We start from the raw sequence: 22,249 nt of genomic DNA on the forward strand, positions 1-22,249 counted from the left end.
ATGTAAACCCTTTAAGATCCTTGTCTCTCCCCTTTACTTCTTTTTATTTTTTCCCTTCATACTTCTTCTTTTTCCACCCCGCCTACTCAGCCATAGTTACTGATATCATCATAATGGTACCATATAATGGCAAATTAACATGTGAAGAAGAGAATCAAGTGAGATTGTCACAGGCGATGTTACAAGAGCTTTACAGCATTACTCTCCCTGCTCAGCATTATACCAATGTGATCCCTGCATGCACAGCAGAAATGATGAGGGGTTACACAAACACGGTGAACCAATCCTCCCAGGATGCATGTTGAATACTGTCTGAGAGAACAGGTGCCACTGAGCAGACAGGAAAGTGTGTTTCTGACCTGATAATGTGGGTGAAAGTGGTAGTTTCTTTACACACAGTTTTGTTAGGAATCCTTTTTACGGTTATGACTTGTAGTCATAAACCGGTGAATAGGAATTGGATGAAAGGCGTTAAAGATTAACAAGAAGAGGGCCGCATAGGTTAATTAGGGTAAAATAAAGGAGGCAGGAAGTGAATAACAGAGAGTCAATGAAAGTGAGACACCTCTGTGAATTTGGAAAGGTATTTTTCATTGGGTCATCTCACAGAGAAATATTCATTGTTAAGAACAGCAACCAGCTAGTAAATTTCTATGTAGTGCAGAGCACATATTCATCCCCACTGGTCTTTCCCATAGATGCATTAATATGATTATACTGTGCGTTGCACTGAAATGTATCCCTTTACTGATGAAAGTGAAATAAAAAGTGAAAAATCAAAGTCGCACAACTCAGGTTTGAACCTTTTATTGAACCAGCTCAATCTCGATGAAACTTTTTAACGGAGAAAGGTTGGAAGAGCTTCTTCTCATAATCTGATTTTGAGAAAAAAAAATAGAAGAAATTCAGCCCTGATTTAAAATGACTCTCAAGCCCCCTTTTCTGTGTCAACAAGTTTTACTTGGCATTGATTCTTTCCTCTGACGCTCGCCTCTTGCAGTCCTCTCTCCATCCTCCCCCCTCCTCTTGCTACTCCTCCTCTTTTCAGGCTTTGTTGTGCTTTAGTTTTTTCTCTCCTCCCTTGTTTTTGGGGTTGCTCTCTGTGATGTTAGGGTGGCGCATGTCTGTGAGCACGCTCGGCTCCTTGGCAAATAAAAGGAGGGGGTGTACGGTTGCCAATCAAGGCCTACTCCTTCTCTTTATCCCTTCAGGGTTTGTCTTAGGAACAGCTCTCAGAAGTGCAACTCAGACAGAGGGAATGAATAATTAGCCTCCCAATTTTTCCTTGAATCGGGAACTAGGTCGCCGGCTGACACATGTCTCAATAGGGAACAACCTCGAGGAAAGAGAGAGGGAGACCTATAGAGGTTATAAGAGCCCCCTGAAGGAATGCTGCTTCACCTACTGAGAGGGACACAGAGTCAGAGAGAAGACACAAGCGTTTTGACTTTTTTTTTCCTGTCTGGCCTTGGCTGGTGAAAATTGAGTCACATGTGGAAAGCGGTGATTCCATGATAGCAAAAAAAAGAAAACATGAGCAAGAAAAAAGAGGGGAGGAGGGGCGGGAAGAGTGGGAAGAAGAAGAGGGAGGGGTAGGACAAGGGAGAGATACATGTAGTGAGAGAGAGGCAGAAAGGGAGGGGAGAGTGTGTGTGTGTCTGTGTGTGTCTATGACGGGAATTCATGCTTCAAAAAGAAGAAAAGAAGTGGTTTGTTTGGAGGGAGTGAAGAACATCTGCGATTTCTCTTTGGGCAGTTAGATATGCAGTTGGTTTGTTCTGCACATGTTTCATTTTTTATTGTTTTTTCTTGTTCTTTATTTGCAATCCTGCCAGCAAAAACACCATACACTTATTTTGAAAATGGTCACTTCACACCTCCTGTTCACATCTTTCTCATCTCAAATCTGTGAGAAAGGACCAGTCTGTTCTTTAGCTGTGACTGTCTCTGACAGGATGGACAGATGTACGAGTATGCACAATCACAGATTTACTTGCAAGAAGGAAAATGTGCTTGGGGGGGGTTAAAAAGTTTTTCCTTGACAGACGGGGGCAGATATACACAGAGAGAGGAGGGAAAGTGAGTTAGGAAACATGGAATGAAAAGAAGCAGACTGAGAACCGAGGAAAAAATTGCCTCAGTCATGTTTACTTGTCTGCAAATTCGTGGAGAAGGACGGAGAATCTCTGATTTCCTTCCCGCCTCCTCTTCTTCTTCTCCCCACCCCTTGTGGGTTGTCAGGGCGTGGCCTGTGACCTCCTGACCCTGCACCGTGTTTGTGTTTGTGTGTGTGTGTGTGTGTGTGTGTGTATATGTGTGTGTGTGTGTGTGTGTGTGTGTGTGAGTGTGTGTGTGAGAGAGAGAGAGAGAGAGAGATGAGATGGTAGGGGTGAAGTTTCCCAGCTGCACGAAGAAGGGGGTGGGGGTGTACGTTTTTTTCCTTCGCAAGCTTTCAGTTTTGAAAGAAAAGCCACAAACTGAAAGAATGAGAGCTTTGTGCGTATTTGTGTGTGTCTTAGGAGCGAAAGAGTGAGACAGAAAGAGATGGAGAGACTAAAAAAAGGGGAGAAGAGAGTGTAGAAGGACTAGACAGAGAAAGAAGAGAGGCCGTGAGGGAATTAGGGAGTTAAGGGAATCTGTGTAAGTGGGAAAAAGTGGGAAACAGAGTTGATGGGTGGGGCAAACAGATGGAGGGTGGAGGGAAGTACGAGGGAGGGAGGGGAAATGAGAGAGAGAGAGTTTGACATTTCAATTTTGTGTTCAAGATCTACAATCTAGTGCTAATATAGAATAAAAACAAATAGGCTCTCTTTGTGTTTTTCTCCTGTAGTCTGCCTCTGCAGCTCAGCCCTGTCTTTGATATGTCTGCATGCATTAATGGTTGAGATACTGTATAGATTGTGATCTGATATTAATGTTGCCTCAGGCCTTGCATTTCACATTTACATTCCAAGTGCAAGTACATTGTATTTAATTATCAGACACTACTGCCCACAATAATTTATGTGTAATAAAAAAAAAACGTAGTTAAAGCAGTAGTAAGGAGCTCAGAGTGGGTCAGATCAAAGCACTCCAGCAGTCTTCTGTGATAAAATGTACATAAATGCATTTTACATCACTTGACAATATATCATAGTGTGATACTCTGCCTAACTAGTGAAGTTAAGTTAGTCTTTTTTTTTTAAATTCTTTTTTATAATTTAGCTTTCAGCAGTTGGAGTTCATGGTAAAAAAAGAACAAACACAAATATGTTTTTGTTCACTTAAATAAATAAGAATAGCGCTCCTCCACGTATCCTCCTTATTTCAGTCTGACTTTAGGATTGGGTCTATTTTGCTTCAGGACATCAGTATTATGCAGACTAAAGCCAAACAACAAAAATGACTCAAAAATGAAGCTATATACACATATATTTTTAAATAAATAATTGGAGGATTAAATGGAATGAATACTGTTGTTGTTTCTCTCCATCCTCCTTTCTGAAGACAAGCCAGCTGCCTTTGATATCTGCAGTTTGTGTGAGGGCTCTCAGCCTGCATCAAGTGACTACAACAGCCAAATTGATTTTTCCCCTGGCGTTTTTTATCACCAGCATAGAAATGCTGATTTTGTTGCAGTACCCACACAATCAATGTCTCAACAATGGACAGCTATTCTCCTATAGGGACTTCAGCTGTTTGTTTTGTTTAAACAATTAGCAATCATGAAAATTTAATTTAATGCCTACACATGTAGATTGCTTTTGCAATTTTTGTTTGTTCAGTCACATCCTTCAGTGTATACTATACAATATAGTCACAATAGACTGTACTTAAAAACAGGCCAGAATATTAAATAAACTTGTAGTTTATTCTGTTCTATTTTAAATATTTTACTAAATATTTTTTAGTATTAGTTACTGTTTGTTCTTTTTCATTTGTAGAAGTCCACTGGTACAACCAGTCAAAATCACTGCTTGGTGATGCCAGTGAAATGAATTCCCACATCCTGTTTTATGACCACATTTCTTGCTCAAATGACAGAGTTCTGAAGAATTTTCATATAAAAACCCAGATAATGAGACCATGTGGATCCAAAAGCAAAAAAGTTCCTTTCTGAGTTTGACGCAAGATTCCCACACAATCCTTTGGAAACTACTTTTGGTTTGTTTTTGTCCCCCCCCTTTGGATAAGACACATTTTCAGCTACAGTGCTACAAACAAAATCACATTACGCACAATATTATATAAAAAGACTCAAGTGTGGTTAAGTAAAATCAAAATCTAATTCTACCTCATGTGATGTGCTAATGCCTTTAGATTGTGTTTTGCCATTTGAACGTTTTGTTCCTCCTGCAGCTTACAATTAACTTCCCTCTGGTAAGATGTCTTTGAATTTGAATTATGCAATATGACTACTTTGTATAGTCCCCTGGTTAAATGATTGTCTTTAAATGTCTGCAGCTTCCTTGTCAATTAAGCTTATATGTGGCCACAATGAGAAATTAAATTAGTATCTTCATACTATAAGTGCTCTAAGGACCAGACTGGAGACCAATGCAGACCCTGCCGTGAATGAACTGCAGCTTGGCCTGCCTGGAGAATGAGGAGAGCTCTCTATGGCTCATCCTTGAGAGAGAGAGAGCTTTTTCAATTGCTCTCTCTCACTCTCTCTTCTCCTCTCCCCTCTAGTGGCAGTTAGGAAGCCCTGTGGAGTCCCGCTAAGCCTCTCAATAGCTGCCCGGCCTCCCACCTCGAGGCCCATTCACTTCTAATGAGGTGCTCAAGTGTCTGTGGCTTAACATGAGGGTCAACACCACAGAAATGGGCCCTTTTACACCGCTAGCTCCACCGCTCTGGCAAACGCTAAAGTGATTAATGATACCATGCTCTTATATTTTAATTTGTTAGTATTTCATTTTAATGTCCGTCAGTTAAAATGCTTGTCAAACTTTATTTTCTGTTTGTGCAACATTTTCTTTATTTATATTTTCTTTCTCTGTAGCTTGCCTACACAATGTTACAATATTCTGAATATTTACGTATATTAAATCCTCAGGCGGCACTTAAAAATCAAACTATTGGCTTGTGCATGTCCCAGCGCTTCTAGCTGCTTGACTCTTGACACATTATTTTAACAGCTGCAGGTACACTCTGAATGAATGGGCGTCAAAGGAAACATCACTCCACTCTACCTGAACAACACTCAAAATATCAAGGTCCCGAACAGACCTCATGCACTTGAGATGGCGTTGCAGACAACAAACAGAAGCTACTTTAGTTGCAGTCACTCTCCAGTCTCCCACTTCACTAACGCTTCCTCTGTCAAACACATTGTTTTTGAATGTTTATCAATTGCCTCCCCGGATGTGGTGCTGTGGTGTGACCTAAGTACAAGCAGTGTGGTTATACTGCCAGTGAATATAATGTGGGTCCAAAGTGAGTCCACCTTCCTTTAATTACATGGATTGCTTCCCAGTGTGAATGCGGCAGAGTTACTTGCTGTCATGGTTGGCTAAAAGGAGATGAAACTACTTATAAAAGGTGAAAGTGAGAAGAAGAGAGGAGGAGGTGTCGGTTTTTGGAGAGGTGAAGGTTTCAGATCTGTTTCCTCTTGTTGGTATTTAATATTTTCTAGCAGCTTAGTGTTTTAGATTACTGTCACTGGCTGGAATATTTGTATGTGTATTTGTCCCTATATTTAACTCTATGTCTATCTCTGACACTTGTTGTCTTCAGTCAACATCTGAAGGAAGAAGGATGTTGATGTCTGAGCGCTGCTATATGACTCAATCCTGTGGTTAACTGGTTGTCTGGTTGATGTTCTCTCATCAAAGTTTCCATCCAAACTACAGCAAATTTAAAAACAATTTCCAGAAAATCAGCTGAATAAAATATGAATTATTGCATGTTTCCATCCACTACTGTTAAGTAAATATTGAGAGTTGGGTGCATTGAGTTGGGTAATTCTCCATTTCCGAAGAAGAGGGCACAATGAGATGACATTAGTGGCATTCAAAACGACCAAAATGGAAATATGTCTGAGGAACATGTTCTCAGTGGTGTCACTTATCTCGTCAGTAATGAGTGACATGTAAGTCACGTGCTTAGTACATCATAGTTGATTCATGATTCATTGTTTTTCCATTACATTGCCAATTTTTTTTTTATGGATACTTTTCCACCTCAGCCAGCTGTAAAAAAAACCCAAAAAACTTTTTGTGATATTTTGGCTTTTTTCACCACATTTTTTTAAATGCTAAAATTAAAAATGTACATGAAACAATAGATAGAAAAGCACTTATTGCAGTTCCCAGTGATCCTCTCGTCTCCTCTTCTCCAATCAATTTATGTAATCCCTTTATGGCCCATTCACACTATAACTGACAATAACATCCATCCAGGGTAGAATGATTTTATGCAGATGAAGCACAAAAGCATAAAATCCAGGTGTAAATGGACCCAGGACACATTGATATTGCCGTCGTACAGACCACCACTGCAGTTGCTCAGAAACATGTGCTTACATTAATGGCAAAATGTAAATACAAGTCGTCCTCACCACATTCAGCTATGTAAGCAGAAATAAACAGTTCCTGTTACTTCCTGTGATTTCAGACAAACAGTATTAATTCTAAGAGAAAATGGTAGACAGTGAGAAAATTCTGGAGAAAATACAAGTTTCATGCTGCAGTTTGAGAGCCATAAAACTCAAAATGTGAAGAGAATACACATTATTATGAGAATAACGTTGGCTACTAATTATCATATTGGTTAAAGGTCAGAGGCAGGAATACAATATAATATTCATAGGTATGTTTTCATTAGTGTATAATCACTTAAAATAACAATTGTTGTGTTTTTGTTATCTAAGAGTCATTTTTATCTACAGAGGGAGCAGTCTTTCATGAAGGTGAACCAGCACATTTCTACAGTAGCTTAGAATGGACAAACCAAACACTGGCTAGTTGGGGCCTTTGCGCTTGTATTGCAGCCACTGTAGTTGTATTCAAGTGGTTGCAGTCTGCTGGAGTGTACGATTCACCGACTGAGTCCTACACACTGGTCCTTTGAAGGTCACATGGTCAGCAAATAGACCCATAATAACTGAGGCCGGTTGCACAAAACACTTGGCAAACTTGCTCTTTGTGGAGGGGAGAGCTAAATTAAAACAAAGGACATAATAGGAAATGTGCTGAAACACACATATTATGATAGTACACATTTGAATGATAACCACTCAGGGACTATAAATTACGAATACAAGGTCACAAGGCTGAAACCAGTTAAAACATTATAACAAGAGTTTCCTCCTCTCTCCCTTTTGTATTATTTAATTTTATTGTTAATTCTGTGCTAAAATCTAAGAGGCCAGTTGTGATTTTGTGACACGACAGACAAAATGTGATTTCATGACAATGTGTGCAAAACAGTTCAGACACCACGTCCCATTAATTTATTCATTTCCCAGTGACTTAAGGGAAAACACTTGGCACTTAGCACTTAGCATCCCTCCATCCACAGCATCCCAAACATCAAAAGATTTGTGTGTGGCGTTGCCTTGTGTCTGTGTCTGTGTCTGTGTCTGTGTGTGTGTGTGTGTGTGTGTGTGTGTGTGTGTGTGTGTGTGTGTGTGTGTGTGTGTGTGTGTGCTGGGTTGAATGAGCTAAGTGACTGTCAAATTATGTAAGGGTGTGGGATAATTCTGTTGGCTTTTCTCTGCACAGTTGTCTCTTTTCTGATTGTCGGGGTTGGCGAGAGGCCAATGCACAACGCACACGCGCACACTCACACCAAAAAACACGCACTTTTTTTCACTTTCAGCGTCACACAAAGCCCATTTTTAATTCCATACCTTTTCTGTCTGTATTTCCTCTACACCGCCATTCTCTTCAAATCTCTAAACGCACATTCACATACACACATGCCGTTTTATAGCAGGTTATATTAGAGAGTAATCTCATTTTGTTCATGATGTTGGTATAATAGCCCTAGCTAGATCCTCTCCAGTCACTCTAATTACACCATTGACTCTACATTAATACAGTAAATATCCTGTAAATTATAAATTGCTCTGTCAACATGCTGTTACAGTAATGACAGGCCCTGGAATTGCACACAGTATCACTCGATATCAGCACTGGGGTGACTGGTGAGATACTAAATACATTGAAGAGCTTATGTGTCATTTCTGTTTACCATATTAAAAATAAATGAAAGATTCTCAAGCAAGCTGACGTAGAGAAGAAAGTTTCTAATGTCTAAAAAATGTAACACCGCAAATTGAATTTGAACACATGCCTATAGTGATATGTGCGGCCTGTCTTGTTGGCTTGATGAGAAAATTCGAGCTGTAAGCAGCAGCTGTTTGCTAGCGTTAACATGGTGGTGCAGCATTGTGTGTTCAGTGATTCTTCGTTGTTGTTTTCAATTATTTAGTTTCCTCTTTATTTCATGCATGCCCATGATGTTCCCCCCCACCCTTTTTGAATGTGTAAAATGTGAAGCTTTGTTTGTGAAATAGATCCCTGTTTGCACATGAAGGGGCTGACTCCTCAGAGAATTACACCTAGTCACTGTCTACCTCTATCTTTCTGCTGCTTTCTGTACAAATTTGTTTCAATCTCCGGTTAATCTTCACACAAGCAGACACACATACAGTAACACTGTATGTTTTCACCTCTTATTTACTTCTCTGTCTTTTCCCATCAGTATGCCTTATGCATGCCAGCAGTAGAGGTGCTTTAGGCTAGTATTCACACCAGGCCATGCTGTGTAGCAATAATAGCATGTGAATAAACCACAATCTGTGTTACTTAATGCTGCGACATGATATACTCTGTGCATATTCTGCAGATTCAGATTTGTTCTGCAAACCTCAGCTGCACGCACAGCGAGATGGAAGCCAGTTTTCTACAACATGTGCTCACAAAGTTCCTGTTTGTGCTTCATTCTTTTTTCTTTTTTTCAATTTCAAGTTAAATCCCATCGTCAGAGCCAGCGGTAGAAGATAAAGTGCTGTGAATTTGGTGTACAAAGAACTAATGAGGGGAAGTTGTGTAAGGGAGTATTGAGAGCTGCTGTGTTGACATGGCCTGGGATGGTGCCAGCCACCCGTTCTTACCCTCCACTTTGACCTCAGCTCAGGAGAGGTGGGGCTTTTTCTGGCTGCAACTTGACTCCTCTGCTCCAAGTGGTTCCATTTAGATTGACAGAACACTTACTTGGACAATTAGATATGTCACCAAATACTCAGTGAGCAGGCTTATACTGCAGTTACTTTTGTGTGCGTGTGTTTATATGAATACATACACTCATGGCACTACACTCACACCCCGGTCCCTTCTCTTGCCTCTCTGCCTGACTCACTCCCACAACTATGCAAGCAACTCCAGCTCAGTCACCTAATTGATTCCAGACTTTTCCCTCATCCCTTCACTCTCTCTGAGCCTCCTCCTCCTCCTCTTAGCTGTCACTGCTGCCCCTCATTCTGTCCATCTTTCTGGGCTTTCTGGGTCTCAGTGCCTGCCGTATGTGCATTCAGCTTGTTTGGTAATACATATACATGAATGTTTATATGTGTGATGGTCTTTATTTGAGTGATCTTTACTGAAATATGATCGCCATAATTAGGTGAGATGACTTGATAAGAGAGCCAGTTAAAGTTCACATTTGATTTGATCTGATAAGCAGACTTCCAGCATTCAAGACTTTAAGCAGAAGTTGTAAATCTTACGGGTGTCTGAGCTGAAATAAAGGCAATGTGAGTCATTGTGCTTCATGTTTAAAGCTTGTAAGAAATGTGTAATCTGTTTAATTCAAAAGCCTGCAGAGTTTCCTCTTGGTGGTGGTGTGTTTAGAGGCAAGGTAGAGACTCTGTTGTGTTGAGCTGACAGGTGTTGCTGAAAAGTTCAGGAAATGGTGTCACTAGAGCGTAAGACTAGAGTGGGTGACACATGGACAGGAGTGGAGGATGCACAGTGTTTGCTGTTTAATGATCTGAAGAGCAGGTAGAAATGAGGTGAGAAAGTCTGAAGAGATGGTGTTTTATAACCTTCCACCTCAGAGCCTATTAGATTTCAGGCTTTACGTTCCAACAAGCATATTACATACTGTCTTTATTGAGGACATATTTACAACCGTATGTGTAAAGCAAACAGGGGAGACTCTGAATACAGAGCATACAAGCATCAGTATGTACAAAATTAAACACTGTGTACAAATACACAGTATTTACATACCACTGGATAAAAGGCACAATCAGATGCCATGTCCCTATGCTTATCCCTATCCTTGTTCTTGTGTGTTCAAGAATCTTTGCCTTCAGCCAGCTTGATGCTTGTGTCACTGAAACAGCACGAATAACAAACCACAGAGGCCTGTAGAGCTTTGGTTCACACACAATGGTTTGCTGTTAACGTTCTACCTAAACTCCACAGCTACTGATTTCACAGCTATAACCAGAAGAGTGGGCTCAAGCAAAGCGCTTAAAACTCAGTGCTGTTACAACTTACATAACACAGTCATACAGACAGACAGATGCTAAAGAGAAATTGTTGAACAAATGGGATAGCTGTACATTAAGCCACTTTGATCTTATAATCGTTGAAGAATTAGTGTGGCTAATTGATGGAGACTGTACTAAATTCCATGGAATTGTATGTCTTGATGACGAACAAACTTTTTTTCTTTCAACACAGATGCTGGAGCATTCATACTGAGTTATGTTAGCAATTATTGAGTAATGGGGCCTTGTTTCACCCCAGAAGATAATAAACAGAGTTGTTACAGTTTGGATTTAATCAGCAATGGAAGTTGAGACAAATCCCTTTATTTAACCATGGTATGATGTAACTGATGAGCTATATGGAGCTGTTTTTTTTTCATACCAGGATGAGGGTGATGCTTAAGGTGTCTTTTGGTGTTTCAGTTTATTAGCTGAAAATCTGTCCACATTGTGTTTTACCACGAGGAAATGTGTCTCTTAAGCTTCATTAATACTATCCAATGATGCCAATCCAATTTGATTTTAGCAACAGAGCTCAGTTTTAGGAGAGGAGAAATATGAACAGTATTCTTTTGCAACAGAGACATACATTTTCATTAAATACAGGCCCCTGAAGATACGAGAACTTTCACCAAAGCCTCATCCAGGCAAAAACAGGAATCAGGAACTGATGAGCTTAAAAGTTTGTGATCTATAGGATCTACAAAGATTCAACACGTTAATGTTTGCCTGCCACACCTCAAACTAGAACTACGGCCAAAGAACCCAAATTGAAAGCAGATTTGTCAAGTGAGAAATGTAGGTTCCTGAATAATAAGAGAATCTCTATGAAGGAACTTAACATCCTGTGGAAAATGGGCTGCAATATCAACGTGTGTTTTCGTTCCCTTTCTTTAAATGAACGAATTTATCAGTTTTCTGTTTTGTATTGTGAGCTTTGCAGCTCGGCTGGTCTAGCAGCATTAACTCTGGCTCAGTGCCAGGGTAATACAACATATTATTGCCATATTAACAGCAAGCACAAAGTCCGTGGACTGCTGTTAGTATATGGGTAAAGGCTATAAGTCATCCCCTCTGGGCTTCTTGTGTCTCCCTGCACACTATTCTTTTTCTTCCTCTGATGTCCATGTGAGTGTTAATGGGAAATTGGCCCTGTTAGATGTTGGCTGTTTTGCTAATGCAACACAAATACATGTCCTTGGTGGAAATTTCCCTTTTATGTGCAGAATGCAACTGAGAAAAAAATTGTCACCCAGCTTTCAAATGTCACAAAATGCTGTCTGCACGTGCCAATCAATAAGTCAATTCAAACAAAAATGAAAGGTGTGTTTGGTAGCATTTTAATCAGTATTGATGACTTAACGATTACTTTTCTTTGTGCTGATCTGAAGCTCGCTGTCCGGGCCTGTTCTTGTTTTTGAAACTCTCAGCTTTTATGGCCTTTTACATTTTTTGCGGGGACGTCTTTGGACTTCACCCAGCATCTCAGGGTGTTGATAAACCACTTACACTCATGTTGGTTTCACTGTCAGGTGGTGTCATAAAAATGGAGCGTGAGCTTTACAAGATACTAACACATTTGCAGATATGTGTCAAGTTTCTCTTGCAGCATTTACATTACAGTATAAACTGGGTTGTTTATGATGATGGTTCATGCTCAAGTGCATAGGACTTTTGATTTAACACAGGCAGCTTTAAGTTGATATTACAATTGGGATGTTGTTCTGATAATTGTTGCAATATTAATTTGCCCAGAAACAAACATGCATACATGTGTTCCATTAGTCCCATGTAATCTGTTGTTAGGGTTTGTTGTCATCTCATTTGTGAGTATGTCCACTTGGGAGACCTATTACCATTGTTATCATTTTCCTCTTTAATTGTGTGTCCCTCTGTCTCTCTGTTTCCCTTTCTCTCCGTCTGTGCAACCTTGTAATCTCTCTCTCTCTTATTAGTTAAAACACATCAGCATACTAAGGCGTGTTGCCATGCACAGGCACTACATATCGACACACACACACACACACACACACACACACACACACACACACACACACACACACACACACACACACAGCAAACAGAGACCAGGCTCTGCTCAGATATGCAGCAGCAGGGCAGCTAATTAGTAAAGTGGCAGTGGGGTTACACACAATGTTACATACACACACACTGCACACTGCAGAGACACCACTGGACGCCAAGACTGCTGGTGCTATTGATCCGAGACAAATGAATGAATGAGAGAGAGAGAGAGAGGGAGAGAGCCAGAGAGAGGAGGAAGGAAACGTGTGGAGAGGGGTCATCGTGTGCGAGACGGAGTGTTGTCACACCTCAACTCCCGCCGTCTCTCTTCCTCAGATCAATACCATGTTTATGGTGTGTTAGCACAGTATTGTAGTGGTGAGAGGTCACTCCCTCTAGTGGCGTGAGACCAACACAGTCAGGGGATGTGAAAGAGAAGGGAGGAGAGTTGAATGACTGATGTAAAAAATGAGAGAGAGAGAGGGTTGAACACACTGGGGAAAAGAGAGAAGGACAGACAGAGAGAGATGGAAAGACAAGGTTAGATACAAAGGATGAGATAGAGAGAGAGAGAGAGAGAAAGAGAGGTGGAAATATAGAGAGTGGTAGTGGCGACCCAGTTCCATCACTGCTTGTTTGTGTTTGGGGTGGCGCAGCAGTTAAGAGCATGGAGGCTGGGGATGGGGGAAGGAGGGTTGTGTGAAATGAACACGCATCTGTGAGGATGTTACCTCAGTGTACGCACATGTAGCACTCACACAGGCAAAGTCAGGCCCAGAGCTCTCACACGCACTGCTTGCATGAAGATCAGCACACGTGCACATGTTCATAATGGTTCTGACTATTTGTGATGTTTCCTCTCACACTGATTTGTTCATATTTCTGAGACTAACATTCATGTGACCATCCATATCTGTAAACATGCTGTTTTTAGACTGTTTGATATATAAACTACAACAAATATATATTTTCTGCCACGTTAGCCCCAGACATTTTTTATCTGTGGCATTTTATTTTAGGATTTTTCCGCTTTCAGTGTGTACCAAAAAAAAGGTCAAATAATTGCATATTGGTAATTTTACAATTAAATTAGAAAATTTGCTTGTTGCTAAACTATTATTATTTATAAAATCTATGTTTTTTGAAATTATTCAACAGGAGTTTGGTGCATAATCAGTCATTTTGTGTTTTCTCCCAATTGGTCTTTACTTTCTATTATTGGAAACAAACATGACTTTTGGCTCAATCTGGTTGAAAATATGTTTTTTGATGTATCTGCTTCTTTAAAAAATAATAATAATCAGTGAAATTCAGTAAAAAGCAAAAAATGATAAGCTTTCAGTTTATTCTAATTTGGGTTGATTACATCCAGTTCCTTTAAGATCTTTCAGGCATAATGCAGTTCCCTGTAGCTCAGGCTGTGATCAATGATGGATCATGATGCTTAAAAGCCCTATTGCACTTAGCTCTGCATTTAGTGTCTACCGCGCACTTCTCCCTCAGGCCATTTGTGTCCCTCCTCTGATTAACAGGCAGTAAAAACTCAAAACATGGTGGTTACTAACTGGCTGTTGGTGAAATGACAGTTTCATGGTGTTTTCTCCGAGTATGCGCATTACACACCCTTATAGGACATCATTGCTTTAATGCATCGGCTCATTCTTTTATTTCAGGCTCCATTTTCTATATTTATAATGTTTGTGTGGGGTTGTGTGTGCATGCTTGTGTGTCGACGCCTGACCTTGTATGCTTGCAAGAGTGATTTGTCACGCCATGTGTTGATATGGTGCAGTGAGCTGGCTCTTTGACAGCTTCAATATAAACAGGAGCGTCTTATGTGGATTGCATGTTTCCAGGCATCTAAGTATGTACTGCTACTGCTATTGGGAATTGTGAAATGTATTGTACCTGTTCTTTTTAGGAACTACAAAAGGACTTTATTAGAGGAGCAAATGTGGGAAAAGTTTCTTTGCAGTGTATGCTGTTGACTTTTGGGTGGGAGTATCAGGAGGAGGTTGCAAGGTTGAGGAGTCAGTGACACAGTTTTGGAGTAATAGGGGTCAAGAGGGTGCGGTAGAGCTGGTCATGACGAGAGTAAATGAAGATGGGTTGTCGAGGATTGGCAGAGTGGGGGAAGAAGTTAGAAGGTGGAAGATTTTTAAGAGAGGGAGAGAGGGAGATATGGAGACAGTGAGAGCTAATGAGCTGGATTTGCTGGAGACTTGGCATTCTGCTCGTGGTGCTCGCTCTATCTCTCTACTCTGTAGAGGAGCTGGCTGGAGCGAGCTTCCTGTCTGAGCCCTGAAGCAGGAGTAAATGAGGGGTGGGAGGGGGGGTGTGGGGGAGGAAGCGGAGGGGAGGTGGTGGGGTGTTGGAAGCAATAGAACAGAGGAAGGAGGAGAAGGAGGAGGGTGAGGGGCGGGAGGGACTAGTGTTGAAATTGAATGCCAGGGCGCCATGTTCTCACCGCCAGCGTTTCCATGGTTACAGGGTAATTCTGGCGAGTAAGGAAATTTCATTCACTCTGGTATGAAGAAGAAGAAGAAGAAGAAAAAGAAGAAGAAGAAAAAATCAGGAGGGAAATATCAACAAAGCAACAGAGAAGGAGAAAGGAGAACAAATCAGGGAGGAGAAAAGGGAGGAGAAAAAAGAGGAAGAAGAGGAGGAAAGAGAAAACCACTACTGGGGTTTATGCCACCCATCCCCCAGGCGATCTGCCTCAGCCTCTGTCTCTCATTCCTTTTTTCTTGTGTATTTCTGTGATGCTTGGTTTGTTTGCCACCACCCTATAAGCAAACACAACACCCACCCACAAGCCTCCACTTCTTCCAGGAGCCCTGCAGGTATATGGCATAGAACAAAGAGAAACACTGTTAACTGGCCCCTGTGTGTGTGTGTGTGTGTGTGTGTGTGTGTGTGTGTGTGTGTGTGTGTGTGTGTGTGTGTGTGTGTGTGTGTGTGTGTGTGTGTGTGTGTTCCTTTTGGGAGAACGGCAATGGGGGTTGGTGCCGGTGGTTGGGTCGTGGGGGTTAAAGAAATCACATTTGATTTCATGTGAACTGGCTGGTGACATGTCAGAGGCTTGGGCAAGGTGATTTGACCACATTTGTTTTCAGCCTCTTGAATTTCACAGGAAAAAAACTGGTTGAGTTAAAACTCTGTATGCATGTACAAACCTGAGCACGCAAGCATGTGTGTCAGCCTGCACAGATACCGCCACACTCACTCCACAGCTAACTGGGGTTGACAACTGCATGGGGTTTGACTGGGCTGTCGCTGCAGCCAACCCGACAGCTGTACAGCCAAGCACACTCGGTACACACATACGTATGCGTACACACAACCTCATCTTCAGTGTAATTTCTGATATGATGTGCAGGTTTTCTCATCAGCACATGCAGCATGTTTTGACAGAGTGAGCCATAAACGCATGTAGTTAAACGTCAAATCGCGCGTTGTTTATTATCCGCAAGCTGGTGTGTGCAGATTTTTCGCTGTCACAGAAAATATCATAACTGTATTTTATTATTGAGATAATAAAATTTTGAGATGTAATAACTATTTTCTCCTCTTATTTCAGTGGCTGAGGAGGGGTTTTGGGAGTGCGGGCTGTCCTACGAGTGCAGGACCCTCCTGTTCAAGGCCATACACAACCTGCTGGAAAGGTAAAACCATTGTCATTATCCAGAACTTCATTAGCTGCTGCTGAATGGTAGGCTATACATAGATTATGAAAACATAATTTATAGTATTAATAGTTGTTTTTGAATTTTTACACTATTTGTCTTACTACAAACTGATCTTCAATTAAATAAAATTTACTTTTTAAATTTTTTCATTCACAATGTACAATGTTTTAACTCTATACTTTACTTTAAACCCCCTTAAATAAGCAGCATATAAACATATAATAAAACACAAATATAACACACTATCATCTATTTGTAAGCAGTAACTATGTGTTTATTAATGTATTTCTCAAAAACTATAACTTCTTTCGTGGGTACCCATACATGAAGGCTATTAACAGATAATGAATGACAATATAGTAAAATGCAATTGTAGTATTAAAATTTTTACTCTTTTTTTGTTTCCGGTCTAGCTAGATCCGGTGGGGTGTTGTAGTTTTTCTAATGTTACTAGTTGTTGCAACAGCATGGGAAAAAAACTACAAAGTGAGCTAGGCCAAAAAGAACGTTAATCTCAACATTAAAAAATTGACGCCGTTAAAATGGGTTTGCGCTAACGCCGTTAATAACGCGTTTAACTGACAGCACTAGTCTTAAATAAACAATAATGACATTTGAAAATACAAAAATCACCAAACAAAAGAACTTTGTCATATTAAGAGACGGCTTGAGTTTTCTTCTAGCAGCTTCACCTTAATGAAATTATAATCTGAGTGCTGAATCACTTGTTCAAGTACCCAAAGCTCTCCTTTCTGAGTCAGAGCCATCTGTTAAATGAAGCAGCACATATTTGCTCTCTATTAAGTTAAGCATCAGTGATCATCATAGGGGGCAGGCTGAATTAACCTTCCTATTACCTTGAAGCTAACTCCTTTTATAGCTGACTATTTCAACACAGGGGGATCACTTCCACTTTCTCTTTCATATCATACAGATGAAATTGGCCTCTCTCACTGTCTCTTGTTATTATTGTTATTATCGCCAGCATTTAGAATTAAATTTGACATTGAACAAACATTGAAATATGAATATTTCAATAAGACAAGCACAGAAAAATAATACAAAAGACAAATGTTAAGAGCTACATTTACAGTACAATGTGTAATACTTTATGTACAAACTGTGAGGATTTTGTTGGACATCGCTGAATTTGTCTGTCAAATCTCTAGACAAGAGTTCCTTGTATTTACCAATTTAGGCTTGTAAGCTATAGCATCTCTGTCGCATGGCTAATTGTCTTTTGCAGCTAAACTGGAATAACAGCACAGAGATGAGGGGTTTTGTGGTTGGTTGACATCTTGTGATTAACAGTTTATGTTTTGTAGAGTTAAGGAAATGGGACATCTGACACTGGGGATAAGGCTACATTTATAGGAGCCCACGGCAGCAGTGTTTTTGATCGACATAAATTATCCTCAAAGCTTTAGTCATCCTATAGCATATGAAATCATAATGTAAAATGAAGGCAGTTTCTCAAACTCACAGAGAATTATCACCAAACTATTTCCCTATGCTGTGCAAAGTACATCAGTGACGTTTAGCTCCTTGTTTTGGTTTTATAGGCCACAACTTTACTGTTTTAGTTCAGCGAAATTGGTCTTATCAGCTTAATTTCCACATTTACAAACGCAGATAAACCCACCATACATTACAGACGTTATCAAAGCCCAGATGGTGAAAACCAAAACGGAGCCAAAAGGAGAGGAAACCCAGATTGGATGCAAATGTTTGTTGCAATTGTTTGTTAACATATTCATATCAACTTCATAAGGTGATAAGTTGTGTTTCCAGCTCGTTGTGCTGCCCATCATGTGGCTTAAAAAAACCCCAACAAATACAAGTTTAAGCCACAATATTTACTTGATAGATGAGTACACACATTTTCAAAATTTCCAACTAGATTTTCAGTAGAATTAGTTAAATTGGCTTTTAAACTTGTTACGGAGGAATATTGGGTTCATAATGAACAGAGAAGTTGTTTCTATCTTATATGCGTCAGTATCATTAAGAGTATTTTTTGAGACAGCATTTAGTAGTTATTTAAGGAACTGCATCTGGAGGCTTTTCAGCCTTTAGCATTTATCACAGTAGTTGCTCCGTGGATATCATTCTCTGTGAACTCCTTTTTAAAATGTATTCTTTGTAAGGACTCCAACATAGTAATTGTGCTTAGAGATGCACTGATCAGAGACAGAATTGGTATTGGGACCAGTACTGATCTTATTAAAGAGTTTGGGTATCTGTCACAATCCTTCATTAAATGTAGTTTCTTAATGTTATTATAAAATTATTTTTCCCAAGTGAGAGAGAGATCTTATGTGCAATGAGCAGCCATGGACAGATATCAAAAAGCATTGATAAGAATTAACCAAAGATCTACAACTGGATCTAAAGCTGAAAGCTTTGGATAGCTCAACCTGCCTGAGTGGAGAGTGGTCTATAAAATTATTTAGCAATTCCTTGACCCAGGTCAGAGGATCCAGCAGGGAATTCACTGGCACCTGCTCACAAAGACCAGTCAAAGTTCTGAGAGCGCTGAGTTTTGTCTGTGAAAGGAGGCTGAAATGAGGTGAAGCGCAGATGGTGGGATCGCCAAATAGGGAGCATGATGACTGAACTGTTTGATGTGATCAAATTTTGGTCTGATGAAAGAAAAGGTTTTGGAAAGCTATGTGTAAAGGTGCACAACACTCTGGGGAAAGCAGATTAGCAAGAAGATTACCTTCCCTTTTCCTGTGACCTTTTCATAAACTCCAGATGTGAGAAGAATGGGCCAGAGGGACAGTCCGTGTTGCAGTTTACGAAAAGTAAAATCCTAAAACAATTGTTTCTTCAGTGATTTAACTTATAGAAGGTCAACTAAATATAAAAATATATTAAGCAATTTCTATTCATATAAGCTATTAAATCTTTAACAAGGCCAGAACATCACCAGAAGCTACAGCATCAAAAAAACACTATTTAGTTGCATCAAAATCTCTCCAACTCCAAAGAGTACAATTTATTGCATGATTGTTATATTGAAGTGTGTTATACGTATTGTTCAGGTGATACTATTATCACAGGAATCAATAATTTCCTGTGATAATACGTAAGAGAGAGAATACTTTTTTGTAATGAATAACTTTCTTTCTCTCCTCTGTTGGCTTCTCTTTCTTCTCTTCTTTACTGCTGCAGATGTTTAATGGACAAGGGGTTTGTGAGGATTGGGAAGTGGTTCTTCAAGCCACATGAACTGGAAGAAAAGTCTTTGGGCAACAGGTATGTAGAACTTCCAACACACACACACACACGTCATTGGACTTCTACTGTTTCATGTACTGTACTGTATGTTAGGCTGTGGGAGATATACACCACAGGAGCCCGTGTGTGATCATGTGTGTGCAAGTGTGACACAGCCAGGCAGTGTGAATGGCTTTCATGTGATTCAGTATTTGTCGAGTCCCCTCTCCTTGATGTTCCAGCGGTTGGCTCGTGGTGTGAGACTATTAAAAACCAGGACAGTGAATGGTGGTGAGAGGTGAGAGCAGAGCTGAGTTGAGCTCTTGCAGCTCTCTCTGGGTGAGGGGAGGGTGGTTGTGTGTGTGTGTGTGTGTGTGTGTGTGTGTGTGTGTGTGTGTGTGTGTGTGTGTGTGTGTGTGTGTGTGTGTGTGTGTGTGTGTGTGTGTGTGTGTGTGTGTGTGTGTGTGTGTGTGTGTGTGTGTGTGTGTCAGTGTCACGCTGTGTAACTGTGTAGGCAATGTGGGAGACAGACTGAAACAGAGTAAAAAGAGGGGTGGGTGTGATGACAGTAGCTCAACTTGTTGCTTCAGCCATTACAGTTCCCTCTCACAGCGCAGTCTGCCCACTTCAGCTTCTCCTGCTGATGAGGATGCAGCATTCCTTACATCTTTAACATAGCTGTGCTTAAATGTTAAGTATCCAAATAAATGGCTCCTAGGAAACCACTTAGCTGTCAAATAGCTCATTTTAGAAAATCTTGCTTAGAGGCAGCACACACAGAAAACATCCTTCTTTTTATATTTACTTTGTAGTTTTTGAACTGAGAAGCTGTAAATTGCATTGCCATTCATATTGTGGTGGAAATTAAGAGATGAACAGGAAACTCTTGCTCTGGTAAGTTGCTGACACAAGTGCAGTCTGCTGTGACGTGCTGTAGCAAACTCCGGTTTAGCTGTTCAGAGCAGCATGTGGAAGTCCCTCCGTGAGGCACACTGCGTGACATCTTCTGAGAGTGTGTGTCACTTGTGTTGCATATGTATAGTGTTTTGAAGAAGCCTGACAAGACTGTGAACTTTTTTCACCTTAAAGCACTCTTATGTTAAAATATACAGTACACACAGGTGGTAAATTAAAGGAAAAAAGTCCTGAATAAATGCAGATGCTGCCAAACAGGGAGTCACAGAGTGGTTTGATAAGAGTGGAAAGGATGTGAATCATATGTTATGATTGAAGATCATAAGATGTTATGTTGTTTTTTTTTTTTTTACTTTCATTTCTCTTTTTGTACATTAACTTAGGTACATTTGAGTGTGTACATGGTTATGCTGTTCGTATCACGTGCTTTATACTCCCACAGTTTATCTCATATCCTCACTGGCCACACAAGGTGAACCCAAATTTAATTACCAGGGACATCATTGTCTTTTCTTTTCTTTTCGGAGGTTGTGACATCTTTTACAGATTCTCTTCATATCTCTGTGTGCATTTATTGGGTGTATTATCCTGTTTGACACGTGGAACATGCTCATTAATCATCCCATTGAAAGACTTTGCTTTGAAAAGAAAATGTACCAAAAAAAAATATTGCGACCAACATTACAAGTTAACAAATGGGAGTGCAGCAGAGACGTCACTGAAAGATCAGTAAATAACATTTGTGTGGGAAGTAGGAAGGTGTGAAGACACTGAGTCCTTAGTGTGTGTGTGTGTGTGTGTGTGTGTGTGTGTGTGTGTGTGTGTGTGTGTGTGTGTGTGTGTGCATACTCTGTATGCGTACAAACACATGTTGAGTTTAGATGTTGTGATATCATACTCAGTGTTTGAGTGAGTGCAGAGATTTACGCGTGTCTTTTTTGTACATCATGTAATTTCTCTTCCTTTTGACAGCTCTGTATGAATATGTTGTCAGCTGGTACGCCCCCTGCTGAGCCAATTCTGACTTGTTCTGTCCGTGAATTATTGAACATCCTGGAAGGAGAGTGAGAGGGAGAGGAACATTCTTAGACACAAAACAAATACAAATCTTATTTAGACAGTACTTTTTCATGCCTGCACTCTGCAGCTGTTGCATGTATCACATTGTTTCTTTCTTCCCACATGTCTCAACTGCTTGCTCCAAGCACACATGCAGACACACACACACACACACACACACACACACACACACACACACAAAAAAAAATGTCCTAAATGCCCACACACACACCCATCCCTTGTTCCCAGAATAGCAGTGTTGCCCCACACTTGACAGTGTGAACCATAAGAACCCCTGCAGATCCCTTGCCATCAGTGCTTTCATGCCATGAGGGAACATTGCTCAGTTAGGCATACACTGACCTCCTGCCTCAGCTGTAACCAGCTCCTTTGTCTCTTCTTCACTCCCACACTGTGCCGTTTATCCCCAACAGGGGGCGCTTCAGTGCTAATATCCATGCCATGCCCCCTTACCCGTGCCAACTCCTGTGCCTTGGCGCTGCTTCCTTTGTCAGGCTTATCTGGTGTTTATCTCGTATGTGTCCCCGGGGGCACGGCGAGGATTGGCACATCCAGGACACATCCAAACCACCCTCCTCTTCTGCCACGCTCCCACCCACCCCCCAACTCCTCTCTCAGCACAACACTCATGCTCTCTTTGTGTCTGAATGGGAGGAAAGCACTCTGGGTTGGTAACGGATTGCATCAGACGCTGAGGGGAGCGAAAGAGAGAGAGAGAGAGAGAGTTACAGGGATACAGAGAGAGTGTGAGAGAGATAGAGGAAGAGCAGGGAGGAGGCTCTGTGTGTGTGTGGTGGGGAGGTGGGCATCAGAGAAGGTAGGGGGTCGTAAA

The 22,249-nt window shown here is 40.7% G+C and overlaps 1 protein-coding gene across 5 annotated transcripts in view; it reads left to right on the plus strand.

Moving 5' to 3' along the window:
* Positions 1-22,249, plus strand: part of LOC127370874 (mediator of RNA polymerase II transcription subunit 13-like) — a 75,951-nt gene that overhangs the window by 28,797 nt on the left and 24,905 nt on the right. For all 5 annotated transcript variants that reach the window (XM_051413333.1, XM_051413334.1, XM_051413337.1 and 2 more), the window contains exons 3-4: positions 16,092-16,176; positions 19,378-19,461. In XM_051413333.1, the coding sequence (XP_051269293.1) occupies positions 16,092-16,176; positions 19,378-19,461 (169 nt within the window). The remainder of the gene's footprint in view (positions 1-16,091; positions 16,177-19,377; positions 19,462-22,249) is intronic.

Source organism: Dicentrarchus labrax, unplaced genomic scaffold, assembly GCF_905237075.1.
Source record: "Dicentrarchus labrax unplaced genomic scaffold, dlabrax2021, whole genome shotgun sequence".
In the NCBI taxonomy this organism is placed as follows: Eukaryota; Metazoa; Chordata; class Actinopteri; family Moronidae; genus Dicentrarchus; species Dicentrarchus labrax.